Source organism: Ictidomys tridecemlineatus, chromosome 10, assembly GCF_052094955.1.
Source record: "Ictidomys tridecemlineatus isolate mIctTri1 chromosome 10, mIctTri1.hap1, whole genome shotgun sequence".
Lineage (NCBI taxonomy): Eukaryota > Metazoa > Chordata > Mammalia > Rodentia > Sciuridae > Ictidomys > Ictidomys tridecemlineatus.
In genome coordinates, this window is record NC_135486.1 from 50232626 (window position 1) to 50252470 (window position 19845).

Consider the following 19845-nt stretch of genomic DNA (forward strand, 5'->3'; position numbering starts at 1 on the left):
AACCATGATAGAAATTGTGGAGCTGAAGAGAAATGGACATATTTAGAATGTTTTTGAAGTAAGGCCATATGTGTCAAAGTTAAGAGACAAAGAAAAAGCAAAGATAAGGCTTAAGATTTTTGTTTGAGCAACTAGGTCTTCCGTTTACTAGAGGCAACATGAACTAGGTCTGTAGGGGCATGGGTGGAAGGTAAAACTGCAATCAAGAATTCTGTTTTGAATATATAACTTTGAGATTCATATTAAAATCCAAGTGGAGACTGTTAAGTAGGCTATTAAGAGTTCAGATGACAGGGTATATTTAAGAGCCGTTAGCATTTAGATGGTACATGAAAGCATATAATAGAAAGATTACTTTTTCTAAGTTTATAGACCAAGAAAAGAAGAGGGACCCAGAACCAAGACTTTGGGTATTCTAACATTTAAAGGATTATCCAGGCATGGTGGTATACACCTGTAATACTAGAGGCTTAGGAGGCTGAGGCTGGAGGATTGCAAGTTCAAAGCCAGCCTCAGCAACTTAGCAAGACCCTGTCTCAAAATAAAAAGTAAAAAAAAAAAAGGGCTGGGGATGTAGCTCAGAGGTAGGATGATCCTGGGTTCAATACCAAAAAATCTGCAAAAAATGTTGTATGCACTTCATTGTTTACTGTGATCCAAGCCACAGAGTTTGTAAAAATTTTGAAATAGCATTTCACAGGCATTACTTATTTCTTTTATTCTCTCACCCATTTATATATCTTCCTTTCTAGGATGATAAAAATAGGTTGTACACACATCAATGAATTTATCCACCGAATTTCCAGGTGTTCACATGAAAAAATGTTACTACTTTGGCCAATGGTAACTTTTGTAAAAATAGCTTCTTCGTCAACCTGGAGTCTTAAACTCAGCTTCCTTACCCACTAAGAACATGAATGCGTTCTGTATTGTATTTCAGTGGCGTCAATTCACAGCGTAGAACTTGAAGTGCCTCCAGGACCTTGCCATCCTCCAGGTATTCCAGGTACTTCTGCTGCAGCAGCAAAAACTTCATCCTCTGACATGACAGAAAGCAGCAGTCAGGGGAAAAAAGTTGATGGAAGTTTCAGAAAATGTTTGTGCCTAAACAGAACAGTAGAAACCATTCTACTATGCCCTTTGAAAGTATTTTTATAAAGCTTCAAGATGACTCAAAATATGTGGCTTAATAGAGTCATAGCAGATTAAATCTGATTTTGCTCAATTTTACATCTTAGGAAAATTGCCTTGACTCTTAAACCAGACAAGACCATTAGTGACCAAGGCTTCATCAACACAGGAAAAAAATGAATTCTGCCCTACATGTTCCTTCAGAATTTTATTTCTTGTATTAAAATTTTTAACTATTCCAAGAATTCCAAATTTGCTTTTTAAAAATGTCTGACTTTTATAATAAGGTACTGAAGGGTTTTATGCAACAAGTTTCGAAAACACTGGAGAGAAACCAATTAACAGAAGAATGATTTAAAAGCCATGACGTGGTAAGCTAAAGGTGTAGCTTAGTGTAGAGCACTTGCCTAGTATGCCTGAAGCCCTCAGTTTGATTCCTCATACCACAAAAACAAAAATTATTAACACAACAACAAAAAACCCAAAACAATGTAAAAGATGAATTAAGCAGTTCAGAAAGTAAGAAACAATATCTAACATATGAACTAGAGGTTGGTATATGAAATACTGAGCTTCCTATGACTAAAGCAGGCAAGTACAAAAGCTCATTCTCACTCTCTTTGTAGGCAGCTATAAAGGGATGCCTACCTTGAACTTAAAGGTTTTTAAAAATGTTCAATATTTATATTTGTGTATTTGTAACAATCTGATCACTGATCAAAGTACAATTATTATCAGCTCTTTTCTTCCAAAAGGCTAAATCACTTTTTTTTTTTTTTTTAGCTTGCTGTGAGGCACTTTCACATTTAGTTTTTTTCTGAAATGTGTTTTACTTTTAACACCCTCCCCCAGAACCAATCATGTCATTTTTTTTTGGTGGGGGGGAGTTGTTTACTTGTGATTGAATCCAGTGGCGATTTACCACACTGAGTTACACCCCTAACCCTTTTTATTTTTAGACAGGGTCTCACTAAGTTAGTTAGGGCCTCCCTAAGTTGCTGAGGCTGGTCTCGAACTTGCAATTCTCCTACACTCAGTCTTCCAAGTCACTGAGATTACAGTCATGTACCACCATGCCCAGCTATTTTTTTTGTTTTAATTCTTTTAATGTTATTTTATCATTTAATGTTTTACTTGAAAGTGATTATCATCACAATTTTAGCAGCTTTTAACTAGAGAGGAGAGATAGTTGTGAATATCATATCTGTGAATTCCACATTAAAACTTCTTTTAAACTTCATAATTAGGGACTACTGCTAGGAGGGACCCTTTCATCATATTTGTTACTTGTGATACTTGAGCAAGCCAATCAATGTAAGCAGAAAAGTCAGAAGATAGACAATGTTCATTGTTTAGAGACTCCAAAGGGTATAGTTCTAAAGATCTTAAGTCCATTTAAAATAAAAACCTAAGTTAGAGGTTTTTTTTTTAAGATGTTTACTTCAAACTCATTTTTTAAAAAAATGCTGTCACAAAATAGTATAGAGAAATTACCATATATTTACAGAATTAAGAGTATAATAAATTGGTTTTATAAGATTTTCTATTAAAAAGTATTTAAAGGCATAAACTATAAGCTTCTAAAATTGTTTTAGAGAAAGCAAACAAAAATAAAACCTTTTATATATGTTAGGTAAACATTTAAATACATTCTTCATAAGACAAGTTGCTTATGTTTGAGAATGATCTAACCTTACATCTATAGTTAAAGTACAGAAAAAATTTCAAACTGAGACAAGATCCAAAACCCCAAGAAAATTACACATAAAATTTTACACATAAAGATAGATTAATGAATCTGACTAATCACCAAGGTTCCTTGAAAAGTATGATGCTGTACATGTACTCTGAAGTTAACCTTTATATGTTAAACAAAAAATACTCTGAAGTTCATCAGGTGAGAAAAACAAAAAACTAGACAAAAAACAACAAAAAAGGATTTTATATTTGAAGTTATTGTGGATATTCTCACCATTTTATCTTCTGGAAAAAAATTCAACTTTTTTCTAAATGAAGAGCTCATATATTTCCATATATCAATACAATATCAAAAGTTTAGTGTATTTCTGATTTAAACATGAGAATCATCTATTTGCAAAATTTTTTCATTCAAATGTCATGTGGAACTGGCCAGCATGTGATTGAATTTCTTCACTAAATTTTCTTAGTAACTAAGAATTTGAGGTGACTTCTTTCTTTCTTTTAATTCAGGACAAATCCTTCCCCCATTCCAATGTGTGTAGGGTAAGTACTCCAAATGCTATTTCCCCCTTATTTTCCCACTAAGAGCTTTGACTGAACATGTTATTTTCATTCTATGGGGCAGAAGAGAAGCAAACGGCAGACTAAAACTTTGACAGAAGCTGATATAAACACCTATTTATGTATGTACAAGGAATAGTAGTAGTGCAAGAGCATTTCTCTCCGAGTCATTTTTCCAGATTAGATAAAGAATACCCTCAATAGACATCAGATTTTGGTACTATGCAATTGACATGTTGCTAGTAAAATATAGCTGGAGATCTGATTGAAAGAGAAAATGATTTTTCTCTTAAAAATCAGTTCAACTTAAGTATTTGATACATAATAAGCATAGAGAGCAAATCTGTATTTTATCTCCCCAAACTTAAAGCATAAAAACATAAGTATAATCAAGAAAATAAGGGAGCTGGAGTTGTGGCTCAGTGGTAGAGCTGGCATTTGTGAGGCACTGGGTTCACTCCTCAGCACCACACAAAAATAAATAAAAATAAAGATATTGTGTCCATCTACAACAAAAAATTATTTAAAAAACAAGAAAAGTAAAGACCTTTTAGTTCACAAATAATATTAATTATTTACTGAGAAAGTTTTTAAAATGAGGTAAAATAAGAGCTTGCTTAGATGGAGACAGGACCCTACTAACTTATAAACTTTATTTTTAAGATCACTAGCTTCTTGAAGAATAAAAGAACAAATGAGAAAAAGAGGGTTAAATAAGTCTTTTTTATATCTTTTCCAACTTCGAATTAGACCTCTAAGAGATTATTTCTGTTCTTAAATGATTTTTCAACACCTTTGGGCCTGGCAATATTTCTTTCTCTTAACATCTAATAAAATCCGGAAACTGATAAATGACTAGGATATAGATTGACAGCTTCACATTGCAAATTCTGCTGTTGCCTCACACATTTCATAACCCATGCTTGGACTCTTTATTCTTTTCTCTCCTATTGTCAGAATGAATTTTAATGTGGAAGAAAAGGTCAAAAATGATATACAGAAAGTCAAGTTATGGAGGGCAGTTTCCTAACTTTGTAATGGTCCTAATTCTGGGATAAAGTTCTAAGCAAGTTATATCAATTAAATCAAGACTCTGAGGAAATGAGAAATGAATTATATTTAAGTCATGGCTCTTAAAACTCCTCTTTTTTGACTTTAAATTATACTAGTTAATTTTTGTACATCAAGTCAACATTTAAACATTTTTGTTAGGCATATTCCTGTTATATTAAAAAATTAAAAAAATCAACCTTTTTAAATATACAGAAATTTTCTGTTATTGGTCTCAAATATCCATTCAAATTCCTCAGACATGGCTAAGCATATTTGAATCCAAACTAAAAACTTGATTCATAACATCAGCTTCCAGAAAATCCAGAGCAACTTCTACTATTCCTAGTATATCACATGACTGAAAACCATTTAAAAATGAGGATGAGGTGAGTAGTTTGGGTCAATAAAAACATTCAGGTTTAAAAAATAAAGTGCAAACTTAGTCTAGACTGTCATCAAATGTGTCTGAGTATACAATTAAAATAATTATATTAAAAAATCCAAATAGTTATCTTCTAGGTATTATTACAAATTTAAGCTTACATTAGATTATTTTCTGGAGATGAGGTGGGGGAGAGGAGTAAGTGTGAATACAATTAGAAGGGTGAAGAGCAACTTCAAAAACTGCTGAATTGAATTTTTAAAAGCAATTGATTCATCAATGCTGAAAGTGAGATAAAAGTTGGAACCCCTTTCTTTGTATAAATACCTAAACAGTTTGATGGTGTGAGGCTCAGCCAGAGATTTAATCTTCATCTTTTATTAGATCCTAGAATGTTCTACAGACTGAACAGGCTGTAAAAAGAAAGGATTCCTCCTTATTATCTACAACTATCTTTCCTCAGTTTACATGTTGCTTCTAATGAAGGTTTCTAATGAGAGTCATAATCTAAATCCAATATAGAAGTCTCAAATTACTATAAACAAATTAAAAAAAAAACAGGAAGTGAGTCCATTAAAATTTTAACTACTAAATTACAAGTATAATCTGGGTAAGGAAAACAACCTCTAAAAAATCATATACACTTATTTTTAAAACAGTCCACAGGCAAGTTCTTTATGATCATCAAGTAAGTAGTGCTAACTTGCCTATGGGAAGGGAACCCCAAATCTTATTTTGGCCCTTTTACTGTTTGAGTTTAGCTTATTCAGTTAGAGCCAAAAATGTATGAAAAACTGCTCAATTAAAATATCATTAAGTTTTAAATCACAAAAACACTGGTTGGGAAAACTAATTTGGTTACTAAAAAACCTGTAATCCTTTTGAATATATTTAACTATTTTAACTTCTATTTTTAAATATTATTGCAGAATTGATTATTCCCTAAGTTATCAATCATCTGACTTGATAGGTGGTTTAAATTTTTTAATCTTTGGGTATTTTGCAAGAATAGAATGTACTTGATCAATTTAAATGAATCCGTGTTTGTTCATATGTGTTTGCATCTTTAATTCATCTGAAGCCTATTTTCTAGGATCATATTATTGTAAAGAATGATATTAAGAATTTGAAAACTCTTTTGTAATAAGGTCTTTGAAAAAAGAAAACAACAACAACAAAAAAACAACCCATCAGGTTCTATTAAGTTTATAGAAAAAGGTTAATGTTTGACCCAATTAAAAAAAAACACACCCAAATGTTAACAGTCATTTACTAATATTTAACAAACAGCTGGTTTCCCTACTTCACTTCCTATTCCCCTTATTTCCCTCCCCCACCGGACAGGAAACTGCTTTTGACAACAAATGAATCAGCTAGAAGTTAAAAAGCCAGCAGCCACCAGCTAGCAGCTGATTCTTCAGGGTTTCCAATCACCAGTACTTAGAAAAAACTTCTTCCCTCCTCTCTCTCACCAACATCTACTGAAGAATTAAAGCCCATTAGTATAAAAGATTTGTCAAAATTTATGGAAGAGGCGAACAGGTTAAACTACTAAATTGATCTTGTCAGGAAAATAAGGACAGTAAGCAAGGCCCAATGGTCAAATCTACATACAAACCCTCTACCAGAGTGATACATATTTATATAAACTTTGACACTGTCAATTCACATCACTCAGAATGGAAGGACAGAAAATGGTGAGTACACCAATGGTGTTGAATTAAATTAACTATAATTCCCAAAAATTTAAAAAAAAAAAGACATTACTAACTTTATAAGGCTGTATGGATATATATACACTCCCAAACACATTTTCTCTTTAACCAGAACATTCAATATTTTGAGTAGTTATAAACGTATACTTTATCCTTAACTCTATAAATGTAAAATTCCTACTAGTAGCACTGAAAGCATGAAGGTCTTTCAATATAATTTTCATAAACCTTAACTAATAAACTAGGTTCAAATGACACATTTATTCATACTTAAAAAATCTTAGTCAACTCATCCTATTTACAAATTTAATTATACGAAATTTTTACTTTCAAGCCTTATCTTTTATAAGAGGCAGATGCCTAGAGTTATCAATAACCTACTAAAATAAGCATAAATGTGAAACTAAGAACAAAAGTGTATTTACCACAATTATTCCCAACAACGTTTGAGAGATTTCAAGTGCGCCTCTTACCACAATAGCATGAGGAGAATGCACTAAAGGCTTTAGTTCATTCAGGTCATTTTCTGCCTGCAAAAATTGGTATAAAAGAAAAACAGAAATGTCATAAAATGCACATCAAATATATAATTTTAGCAGCAGTCACACAGCTCTATATGCCCTACTTTACCTTATCCCAGTCTCCTTCCATGACATGATTTCGGAATTTGGTAGCAGAAGGATGTTCTAAACGACATCCTGACTCTTGCATGAGGAGATCAACAGTCTGGCTGCAGGAGAGATACAGTGTAAAAAAGACCTGACCAACTTCAGGGTTTTACTCTTCCAAATAAGCTAATGTCTATGAAAACAGTTGCAAAGTTTTTAAGCTAACTTCACTGTGAAGGGGAAAAAAAAAAAATGTGCTTGGTTGAACAAACTTGATTTTAAAACTGCAACCTAAAATTTATTTCTAATAAAGTTAAAAATTTTGAAGCCAGAATTAAGTTCTTTCTACTTTTGCTATTTAATGTAATGTATCAGAATCTTAATGAAATAGATAAACTTTCTAAAAATGCATTCTAACCAACTGGTCAAATAAATGAAGCAAAACAAATCAACAAAATCCCAGGAGCGAGATACTACAGATGGTTCTACATTTTGAAAAATAAAATCTTTAGTACCATACAGGTAATAGATGACCTGTCAGGCAGAGTCTTCCGCCCAGATATTATGGTCACACAGAAATTCTACTAGGTCAATCTCTAAAATTAAAATAAATCCAGCATCAAAAAACATTTCCTTTCTCTCTATACTAAAAATAGCAAATTTACTATGGTGTAGGTTCCAAAGAGTCACGAGTTATTTCCTCCTGCTGCTGTCAGCTTGCTTCTTGTCTCAGTAATATGTTCTGTTAGCATTTACAAAATCTGTTTTCATACTAATCCTTTTCCTTGGGGAATAAAGTGAAATCTTCCTACAATATATTTCTCTTTGAGAGCTTAAAAGATTTATCAAATGTAATTTCTCCTATCACATACTTTGAAATCTAAGAACTCCATTTATCCGTCTTATATATTTTGTTTCAATGCAATGCTTTCTTCAGTTCTACTTATTTTTCAACCCAATAGTGCAACGATCTGCCTGAGAATCAAAATACTTGAATCATTTTCAGAAAGTGTGGTCTTCTCCCACTCGCCAACAAATCCATAAGTACAAAACTACTTATTGGCTAACCTAAGAGTTTATTTTAATCTATGCTTTGAAGCTAGGAAACTGTTGCATGGTTTCCCCTTCATATCATTCAGATTCTGGCTCCTCCATTAGGCTTCAGGGCACTCCCACCAATCCTACCTTCCACCCTCTTAATTTTTCTTTGTGTGTATACAGAATGGTGGGATTTGGTAAAACCTCATGTCTATCTTCATCCTATGTTAGTTACACAAGGCCCCTTAAACTGTATTTGGAAACAAATGATTCACCAGTTCAGATGTTCCTTTTTCAGAGGCAATCATCTTGATTTTTACACTGGGATTTCAGCCTAGTGCTAGGCCTCTTGTACACACACATATGGGTCTTTAAATGACATCAACACAATATCTTACTTCATTATTCCCATCAGATTTATTCAACCTCTTTCCAAATTATTCCAGCCCCCCAGTTTCCATAAACACTTGTCGGTGATTGTCTTTCCTGATTGGTAGTTTGCCTGGGTTGTTGTCATGGTTGGGGGTGGGGAGGTGTCCCACAAAGATGCCTCTGAGATATACTTGAAAAACAAATCCTCCAAGGTTCATTATTTCCACCAGCTCTAATCCACCCCTCCCCCAACACATACAGAGACACACTCCCGCATCTGTCTTTATTGACAGACAATTAAGCTCTGAAGGTGCGTGGAAAGGGATCGTTATTTGGTTGCTACTACAGCTCCCCAACCCCTCAAATGCCCGGCTAGTCTCACAATTTGTCAGACTGACTGATATTCCTCGATTTCCCTTCAGTTCTGCTCCTCCTCCCCGGGTGGGCCTGTCTGGGCCGTGTCCTCCTCTGTACTGGGCTCTGCGTGTCCAGCGGCATTCTCTTTGAGCAAGCTCTTTCCAGCCTTCCTCTCCCACTCCCCCCTCCCCTGTGGCCTCAGTCCCTCGGTCTGTCCATCACCAGCTGCCGGCAAGTGATACTTACTTGAGCCCTAAGCCATTCAAGTGCTGTCCTATTAGCCTAATGACATCCTCATCTGACTGGGAGAGCCGCTTCTTCTTCTTGAGGCTGCTGCCCAGTTCTGGGGTGGCCAGGGAAGAGGAGGCGGCGGTGGTGGCGGAGGCAGCTGCGACGGTGGCGGAGGCTGCGGCGGCCGCCCCGCCGGGAACCCCGTTATTGACATTCAGGCTGTTGCTATTGTTGCTGGCGGCGGAGGGGGCGGAAGGCAGGAGCCCATTGGCGTGGGCCAGGTCCCCCGCGGACGACGACGACGAGGGGGACGACTCTCCGTTCTGGGCCGACAAGCAGGCGAGTTCCTGGGTCTGTCCCTGGCCCCCGCCGCCCCCTCCTCCTCCACCGCCGCTGCCACCACCTCCTCCTCCTCCTCCTGCCCCGTTGGCCTGCATGATGCTGCCGCTGACCAGGCTGTGGCCGCTACTTCGGTGGGAGACGGCGGCGGCGGAAGGGGCAGCAGCCGGGGGGAGTCCCACCACTACCACCACGGAGGAGGAGGAGGAGGAGGAGGACGACGACGACGAGGAAGAGGACGACGAGGACGGAGGAGAGAGGCCTGCTCTGCCTGCCGAAGCCCCGGGCTCTCCTGCTCCCTCCGCCGCCGAGGCTCGGGGTTTCTTCCGCGGGGGCGGGGAGGCTCCGCCGGTGTCCGAGTCGGAGGAGGAGGAAGCGGAGGCCAGAGTTTCCTCGCCGAGAGAGGCCGTGGTGGGAAGCCGGTGGGGCGAGGCGGGGGAGGGGAGACGGGGGCCGGGACGAGGGTCGGGGTGAGGGGGGGCCGGGGAGGTGGGGAGGGGGTCAGGACAGGAGGGTGGGGGTGAGTGGAGGGGAGGAGGAGGGGGAGAAGGAGGATCCGGGCCCTTTCCCCCCCCCCTCCCGGAGGCAGCTCAGGGTGCGCGGCCCGGGGGTCGCGCCGGGGGGCGCCGCGGGGCAGCTGCGGGGGCGCGGGGCCCGCCGCTGGGCTGAGCCCCGACGGTGGCGGCGGCGGCGGCGGGCGGCAGTGGAGGCAGCTGCCGCCTCTGTCCTCGGGTCCGCTCCGCTCTGCTCCCTGGTGTGTTGATTCTTCCCCCAGCTGCTGCCTAATGGAGTCCAGGCGCTCGCGTCACAGGAAATGCCTATACTGCCCTCCTCACTCACTTCCGGTGGCAGGTATGGAACCTATAGGGGGCCTGTCACTCGGCACGTGTGCCGGGGGCTGGCCCGGGGGTGAGGAGAGGGATACCTGCGGGTCGCCAGGGTCCGACCCGACCCCGACCCTTACCTCGGCTTGCCGCTGGTTTCGGCCCCGGCCCCGCTCGGGCCTCTCCTCCGGCGCCCTGGCGGGGCCGGCTCGGCGAGCAGTAAGTTCGTGGCCGCCCTCCGAGGCCGGGCGTACACAGGATGGCAGAGTTCGCGTGCGTGCGTGCTTGTGTACACCAGTGTGACCTAGAAATGTAAGATGTGCGGTGGGACTGCAGTTTCACTGTCACAGGCCGAAGGTGTGGGTCGAGCAGATGGCCAGGTTTGGTAGCAGAAACTTCCAGGCACCGGGATGTGGTAGGCCTCTGCCGACTGGCTTAATGCATTATATCCAGGACTGAAACCAGGATTAACCAAGTTTTTCATAAGAGGATGGGAAAACTTGAATTTACACAGACAAGTGCTACTACACACAGTTGCTTTACCCGCTGCCATCCCAGGAGGTTTGAGATGTTGAGCAAAGTAGACTCTGCTCCACCGTTGGAAGATAAAATCTTTAGGAGCCTAACTGATGGCAGAAAAAGTCACAGAAAGGCAGAGAGTGTATGGAGTAGGGGAGGGACTTTGCTTTATTCTCCACTCTTTGTTAGCATTTTCCCAAGCACCACCTCCTCCCTTCTAGCTACCTCTTATTGAGTCATTGCCCAGTTCAGGGAGCAGTATCACAGACCAAGCAGGTAGTACCTCCAAAATATGCGTTTAGATCCAAGCTTGAAATTTTCAAGTGACCGGTGAGGCTTCTTTGCCCCTGTGACTTACTAAAATGGAATGTAGAAATGAAGTAACATATGGCTGAATCTTAATAATTGGTGAATAGATGGTCTATATGACCCCCAGTTTACATGTATGTTGTTATACATTGTATAAAATTTCCCGGAAGTTTGAAAAATCTTTCTTTAAAGTGGTTTCCCTGTGGAAAAGACTGACTGAAGTAATACATCTTATATCCCCAAATTTACAATATCAACTTTAATTTGGAGGTCTTTGGAAGTAGTTCTTTTTAAATTTAGAGGTATAATTCAAATGATGCTGATGAGAAATTAGTAAAGAATTCTTAGCTCTCTCGGACCTTTAGATTGAAAGAAGGGAGAAGACAACAAGGCAGGATCTTACAGAGATTTAGCTTTGCAGTTCTCATCTCTTAAATATTCTTCCAGGTGGCAACTTTAATTGCAAGGTGACTCATGTACAATATTTATATTCACCTGAGACAGACCTGAGTTCTAGTCAAGGTTCACAGGGCACTGTCACAGTATCCAGCAAAGCCAGAATTACTAGAGAGTTAACACATTTAGAGATCTCTGTTTGTATATTAACTGTAGAGGCCTTATTATTAAAAGGTTGTTATTGTTTAGGCAAAATATATTTTTTGCAGAATGGTTTGTAGTAATTTATTAGACCCCTAGCAACACTGAGAATGAATAAAGTCTGTAGATTTATTCTGAATAGTCTATAGCTTTCCTATAAAGGAAATAATCACTTAGCTACATACCAGGCCAACACTTCATTAGCAAAAGAAAGAGGAAAGGAAGAAGAAACTGGATTCTGTTGCTATCTAAACTCAATTTGTATATCCCGCTTTTCTTACTTTTAGATAATAAGATTGCTTTTATTAGAATTTTGAATTTCTCAAGTCCATGTGTGCTTATATTTTTCTTTAGACAAAAACAGACTGGGAACTTTTTGTCTGAATTCTAGGTCTTTTCAGAGCCAGGTTTCAGGTCTACTTGCAAATGGATAATTTTGAAATACCATTCTACACACTCAGAAACTTTCAGTAATACTGTATTCCTGCAAGATAAAATCCAAATTCTGTCTTGCTCTCCACAGATTGATTTCAACTTTAGTCTTTTTGACTAAAAAAAGACTCTTTAAAGACTTCCATTATTTTTTCTTTTTAATTAACACATGATGATGGTACATATTTATGGAGAAGTTTTATCTCTTATTGATCTTCTTTATGAACCTTTCATTACTGTTCCCCAAATATGCTGGGCTTATTCTTCTGAATCTTTGGTTCCACCTTCCCATCTTTTCTCCACTGTCTGATTCCAGTTAATCTTTCAAAACTCAGCTCATTTCAGACCTCTTCTGAGAAGCCTTTCCTGACTTCCAGCCTCCATCCGTCATTGAGAGTATCATATTAGGAACCACAATCATGAAGACTGCTTGTAATGTAACTTGCTGAGACCTATTCTCCAAGCCATCAGAACCTTTGGATACCTTTGTTCCCCTGACTTGCTTTCCCCTTTTTATTCTCCTCCTGGAAAAGATTAAGTTGGGTTTGGGAATAAAGGTAAAATTGTCTTGTAGGAAAAAGAAATTTAAGATATATTTAGATATTTGATTAAATTCATTTCTGTACTGTTTTAACAGAACTCTATCTGACCAACCCTATGCTGGTTTCAAATAAGAACCTAAATATCCAAAAATATTTAGGCAAAGGCTTTCAGGTGTATCACCCTCCTCCAGGGATGCAGTATCCAATTGAATTCTGTTGCTTTTCTACCTCTAAAATATCTGTGAACTATGTGTATATGAGATTCCCAAGTAGTGTATAAATTCCGTGAATGCAGGATCTGTGTACTCATCCAAGCCAGTATTTTTCAGACTGTGGGTTATGACCCATTTGTGAGTCATAAAATCAATTTTTATTTTAAGAAGTAAAATGGAAAAGTATAAAACATAGAAAATATTCAAATAAACCACCCATAGGAGGGATGATTATTATTTTGTGAAACTTTTTTCAATATATGTCTATGCTTTACAAGGTAAAATATGTTTCTTTTGTAGGTCATTCTCAAAGTTTGAAAAACACTCATCTACAGTCAGTCCTGATTGACTCAAAGACAGCTCAAGAAATAGGTGTTAGATATATACATGACACTTCATTGGACTGTTCATTGTAAAAAGTAAAAGCTATTAGATTTTAAAAAGTGAAGATAGTGTGGGTGTTTATAATAAAACGTGAAGCCAAATTTTCACAAACCTTTGTAAAACTTATAGAGAGTTATTTTTCTGTTAAGATATAAGTTTAAAGCCTGGGAATATATACCTTAGTGATAGAGCACTTGCCTAGCATGGGGGAGTCCCTGGGTTTAATCCCCAGCACTGCAAAACAAATAAATTAATTAAAAATAAATATAATTATATATAAAATAAATATATATAAAATATTTAAGTGTATACCTCAGCCTAGCATTTAGTACCAATTTATTTAATTTCTGTTAGGAAGAGATGTTTTTCAGAAACTCAGGTATCCTGAGAAGGGATATATTTATATATAGTTTCATTTCTAGTTTTTCTTTAAGGTAAAATTGGCAAGCTAGACTTGTTGGACTTGGTGGATTTGGAAGTATTAGGGAATGGATTTGAGAGCATTCTTAGAGTCAGAATACTTAGTCAGCTGATTGTCCTTTGGCAAATCATTTAACTTTGTTGCTCCTCAGACACATCATGTTTTACATAGGGACAATGACACTGGGTAGCTTGTCTGATAGTTGATGTGGGGGTCAAGTGAAATCACAAATAGAACAAATACTTGTAATATTTCACTATGTTGAATTGTTTCAAGATAAATTTAAGTCCTTCAAAATTTAAAAAGAATTTGAGAGGGCTGAGGATGTAACTCAGTGGTAGAGTGCTTTCCTGCATGCTTAAGGCCCTGGGTTCAAGCCCAACTGTGCAGTCAACCAGTCAATCAATACATGATTCGACACAGCTAAGTGCAAAGGTATGAGATAGTTTTAATATTATCAGTATTTCTGAGCTGTGGACTGTAGTCACTTTCCTATTCTGTTACTTAGCTGTGTTCTTATGTAGCTTTAGGCAGACAACTCTGAATGTCATGCTTCATATTGGTCTTCCATGAGGGGATAAAGGCACAGTAACCTGGCAATTTTACCTACTGTTCCATGCATCTCTCTTGCTCTTTCTTACCTCCCAAAAACATTTGATTCATGCCATGAGCATTCAGTGTACTCCTATACTCAGTAGTTGGGGTGGCAAACCAGGTAATCTCTGTGCAAACCCAGGACAAATTTCTGCTTTACAGTCAGAAGTGAACAGGTATTCACCTCCCTCTCATCTGAAAATGGTCCTTTTCTCAATAGCCATCTCAAGCTGTTCCTGAGATCCACTTGGCATAAATAACAATGTCTTGGGAAGTTTTTTGAAGGAATCAAAATGGACCATAGAAATAAGATTCATTTTTTCCTACCATACTGCTGGTATAGACTGCTTGGAGTAGTTTGTAATTGCTGGACTGACTTTGTGGTAGGGTTACACTAAAAAAACACATGTAACATTAACCTCTGGGTACAAAGATATTCACTGAAGCATTGTTTGTTTGTAAGAGCAAAAAGAAAATGGTAATCACCATGTGCTGATAAGTACATAGTGGCAAGATATGTTATTAAGTAAAAAATGCATGTTACAAAACATTGTGTATAATATGATGCATTTTGGTGACTGAATAAATACATATGCCCATATTTTTTCCTGGTAGGACAGAAAAGCATAAACAGTGGTTTACCTTTGGGTAAAGGACTGGGATAACAAAGTTCTTATTTTTCATTTTATACTTTTCCTCAGTGTTTGTATTTTCCACTATATAAATGTATTTTTAAAAATTGTCAACAGAGTTTATTTGAGTTATGAAGATTACAGATAATTTTACTTTCTTTTTTGTATTAATGTTATGCTTTTAAAGCCCTCACCTTTTTAAAAGAACACTCAAAAAACCATCCAAATATTCATGAAAACTTATTCATAATAAAAACACGTCAGATAAAGCAATGCTGTGCATATTTTATTGACATTAAGTGTATTTGTTTTTTAAAAAAAATCTCCTTTTTATCACCTGTACCTCCTATATTCTCAGACTGCTGTCTCTATACATATATAACCCATCTCTCATTTGGTTAAATTCATCTGGGGAATAAAGGGCAAAAAGACATTCCTATTTATTAACTGAAAAGTAGGTAAATAATTAATAGCCCTGGGAGTCTCTGCATAGACTGTAGACAACAGGCCCTTTGGGCAGTCATCCTCATTCTTATTTTCAAATGTACTAGTTATCCCTCTGGAATTATGATAATCATAAATAATAATGGAAAAATGCAATTATGAATATTAAGTTCTAATTATTATGAAGAAAATATGTATACACAGGCCATATAGAGACGACAGACCAATGATTAGACACTTTTTGAAAAAATTTAAAGACTGTAGTAGATAGTTACATATAAAAAATTATTGAAAGGATATCTGGATTTCTTCAGTTCAGCCTTTTTATCTTGTTAGGGGTGTAACTCAATGGTAGAGTGCATGCATAGCATTCTAAAAGTTCTGGAGTTCAATCCCCAGCACCTACATAAATTAATCATTTTAAATTGTGCTCTTTAGTAAGTAATAGTAAATATATAGGCAAGTATGAACTATAATAGCCTAAATTTGAAAAAAAAATTGTTGAATGAAAGGCCACGAATGCCAATATTAACAACATAAAAGTAAAACAATACTATGCTTCCTGAGGCAAGTAGAACAGTGTTGGGCTAAATCAGACGTGGAATTTTAGCGACTTTTAATACTAGTGGAGTTTACCTCTTTACACATAAAAGCCAGCTTTCTCCTTACATTTCTGAAAGATGAGGATGTCCATTTTTTGTTATCCCTTTGACCTCTTATCTCAGAATGTCTTTTTCTCATATCCCCAACTTATCAACAAATGCTATGGCATAGAAATAGTTGTGTTCATAAGGTTTAGCCAGAGTTTCTACACTGTGCTTGTCACTTTGTGTTTTAGTGGCCATTTGTACCATTCTTATCCTTTCCTGTGATGATAGATATCCACAGTGGAGCTTCTTAGTATAAAATAATACTAAGAGCTAACACTCTGGGGCAGGCATTATTCTACGTGTTTTATACATATTGTACTATTTTAATTTTCCATCAATCTTGAGGGTTCTACAATATCTTAACCTCTACAGATGATAAGTTGAAGCACAGAAAATTTGAGGTCGTATAACTGGTTGTGTGGCAGAATTGGGTGCACAGGCTTCAAAACAGGTGCTCAACCCCTCCAATACATTACTTTTCAGAGATGGCTGGTGGTAGACTCTGAAAGGAAGCTGTTATTTAGTTCTGTAGGTGTTAAAAGAAGAAATGGAACAAATTTTGTAAGTTAAATTTTGAACTTAGCCCTTTTGTGTGCATGAAGCCTTATCCCCTTACCTTTGAAGCCTGAATCATTTCATCAGCCTAATTAGTAGTAGATAAGTTAACCCCTAAGGGATACTAAAAGGTTTTCTTTCCTTCAGAAGCTATCACATGGGGGTGCCTTATCAAAGATATAGTTTATTTCTCCAAGAAGTCCTTGTTGAAATGCAGACATTCTGCCTAACAGGGGTAGTAGAGCAAGTTAGGTATAACCTGGAGATTTGTTGATTTAGGACACTACATCCAGATGTGGCAAATGACAGCAAGAAGGAATAAGTGAATTTTCTTTCCTTGTGAGTTAGGAAAGCACCCAAAACTGGAGTTCCTGAGAGACACATTACATCCCGAGGCCCTAGCCAGGTTTATTTTTTGCAACCACTTTCATCTATCTAATGAGGATTTCTAAACTATAATAGTCGAGGATCCTGGAATAAGAGCCAGACTTGATTTATTCAGGGATTTCATACTTGGTTATTTTACTCTGCCAGGTCCATTGTCAGGGGAAGCCACCAATACCTAACTGAGATGAGGCTAGATAGTATGAGCTTGATATATAGGGACATGACAGTAAAGGTCAGCTTAGGGAGGCTGTAGGAGTCTACTGCTTGCTGGGGGGAGGGCGTGAAAACTAGGCTACAAGGTATTATTTTAATTATAACATACTTCTATTTCAATATGCAGCTCTAAAAGATAATAACTCTTTAAAAACATTGTTGCAATACCCTTGTAACCCCTAAAAAATTAATAATCCCTTAATTATCAAATATGCAGTTACTGCTCAAATTTCTCCAACTGTCTCACAATTTTTTTTTAACAGTTGGCTTGTATGAAGTAGGAGCCAAACAAGGCCCACACATTTCATTTAGTTGAAGTGTTTAAGTCTCTTTCTTTTTTAAGTTAAAGTAACATACATAGAGAGGAGTATATAAATTTGTAAGTGTACAACTCAGTTTCCTGTGAAATCAGCACTCAGGTCATGAAATAGAATGCTGCCAGGATCCAGTGGCATCTTATTGTAGTTTGCGATGACTAATGATGTTGAGCATGTGTGTGTGTGTGTGTGTGTGTGTGTGTGTGTGTAGACACACATATACTTAATTTTTTCCATTTGTATGCTCTCTTTTATGAAGTTCTTTTTCAAGTCTTTAGTCTCTCATCATTTTTTTTTTTTTGGTACCAGTGATTGAACTCAGGGGTGCTTATCTACTGACCCACATCCCCAACCCTTTTTTTGTATTTTATTTAGAGACAAGGTCTCACTGAGTGGCTTAGCGCCTCACCATTGCTGAGGCTGGCTTTAAACTGGCCATTCTCCTGCCTCAGCCTCCTGAGCCACTGGGATCACAGGTGTGTGCCACCACACCCAGCTCCACTCATCCACTTTTAAGATTTCATTGATTTGTGGAATTCAGTGGGGATATGAGTCCTTGGTTAGATGTGTATACTGCAAATTTATTCTCCCACTGTGTGGTTTGCTTTCATTCTTAATGGTATCTTGATGAGCAGAAGTTCTCTAATGAAATCCAATTTATCAATTGTTCCCTTTATGGTTTGTGCTTTTTGTATCTTACTTTAGAAGTCATTCCTTGTCCTCAAGGGCATGAAGGTATTCTCCTATGTTATCCTCTAGAAGTTTCAGTGTTTTGCCTTTTACTTTATGTCTGCAGTCCTGAGTTTTGTGACCAATGTAAGGTAGGGGTCACTCTGCATTGTTTATCCATAATGGATATCCAGTTGATACACCTCACAGTAAAAAACAAAACAAAACAAAAACACTCATTCTGTCTCTGTTCTGTAGTGAGGTCATTAGAGGACTGTACAGTATACTTTTATTTCTAACCTCTCTGCTTTATTCCATGGGTCTATTCAAGAATCTATATGCATAAGTAAGGAAAAATGTGTGCTAATTCCATGCTGACCTCATTACTGTAATTTTGTAACTTTTACTATCTGGTAGTATAAGTAACTTTTTCTTTAAGATTGTCTTGGCCCTTTCTTTGTGTTTCTTTCAAATGTAGAATCATCTTATTGATTTCCACAAAAAAAAATTGCTGTGAATTTTATTGGAATTGCAATAAATTTGTAGCTCAATTTGGGAAGAACAAACATCTTTGTTTTTTATCTAGGAGTTTTTGTATCTGGGAGTAAGGTATATTTCTCTACTTTGATAGGTCTCCCATAATGTCATATTTAATTTTTCTCAGTGATGTTTCATGGTTTTCTGTGTAGAAATCTCACACAATTTTCTAGATTTATTCCTAGGTATTGGGATTTTTTTATACTAATGTAAATGTTATCATGTTTGAAATTTTATTTTCCTCTTCCTGTTCTAATGCTAAGGCAATTGACAAGTAATTTCATCATCAAAGGCAAACTAAAAGCTCATAGCAGGGCTATTCTTTAGTTTTGAATTTAGTATGTTTTGACAAATTATATTTGCTTTTCACCTCCAAATAACAATACAGCTGATATCTCATTCTTTGTAAGTATTAGACTTAAACTCTCTCTTTGGCAGAATTGGGAAGAGGGGGCTCCAGAAATCCATTTAGAAGGAATGAAGGAGTCTCCTGGGCAGAGCTCATCCTCTGGGAGCTAGAGCCAAGCTGGACCCACTTGACCTTGTAACAAAGCCCTAAAGGAGAGAGCTCTAGAGACCGTGTGGTGTCTGTCACTCATTTGTCTTCCAGTCTGGGTATCTATGGACTCATGTCTCATTGCAGTCCTTGGAGGCTGATCTTATAAGAAGTGTGGGGAGGGGGCTTTGAGTAGAAATGTAAAGAACTACTTGAGCAGTAATTTCAGAAAACACTGGATATAAGCTTTACTGCTTTGTTACCCTTTGATATCGTATCGCAGAAGGAGGGAAGACATTGTCCTTTACTTTGTACAGAACTCTTATAGTTTTGACACCTTATTGCAGGACTTACCAAAGCCACCGCCAGGGCCAGCAGCAATAGTGATTATGGGAATCTATTTATTGAGTGATTGCTAGGTACCAGTCATTATTCTAACTGCTCTATAAATATTAACTCATTTAATCATCATAACTACCCCCATGATGAGGTTAGATAATGTTATATAGAAAAAATAAAAGCAGAAATTGAGGCACAGAGAGGCTAAATAGCTTGCCCAAGGTTACAGAGCCCATATGTGGAAAAGCTGGGATTCGAACCTAAACTGGCAGGTTACAGAGTCT

The 19845-nt window shown here is 37.6% G+C and overlaps 1 protein-coding gene and 1 long non-coding RNA gene across 6 annotated transcripts in view; one reads left to right on the forward strand and one right to left on the reverse strand.

Annotated features, from left to right (window-relative positions):
- Positions 1 to 9997, reverse strand: part of Wdr26 (WD repeat domain 26) — a 44565-nt gene extending 34568 nt beyond the window's left edge. Inside the window, exons 1-4 of one of the 2 annotated variants that reach the window (XM_005326521.5) lie at positions 9165 to 9997; positions 7174 to 7273; positions 6969 to 7073; positions 903 to 1039 (exon numbers count right to left, since the gene is read on the reverse strand). In XM_005326521.5, coding sequence (XP_005326578.2) covers positions 903 to 1039; positions 6969 to 7073; positions 7174 to 7273; positions 9165 to 9586 — 764 coding nt within the window. In that variant the 5' untranslated portion in view covers positions 9587 to 9997. The remainder of the gene's footprint in view (positions 1 to 902; positions 1040 to 6968; positions 7074 to 7173; positions 7274 to 9164) is intronic. The other variant, XM_005326522.4, reaches the window with a different exon arrangement.
- Positions 9998 to 10347: 350 nt separating this feature from the next.
- The window catches only part of LOC106144923 (uncharacterized), a 128605-nt gene continuing 119107 nt past the window's right edge, over positions 10348 to 19845 (forward strand). For 3 of the 4 annotated variants that reach the window (XR_013426576.1, XR_013426575.1, XR_013426574.1), the window contains exon 1: positions 10348 to 10531. This is a non-coding gene — a long non-coding RNA (uncharacterized LOC106144923). Of the gene's footprint in view, positions 10625 to 19845 lie in introns of all 4 variants that reach the window. The other variant, XR_013426573.1, reaches the window with a different exon arrangement.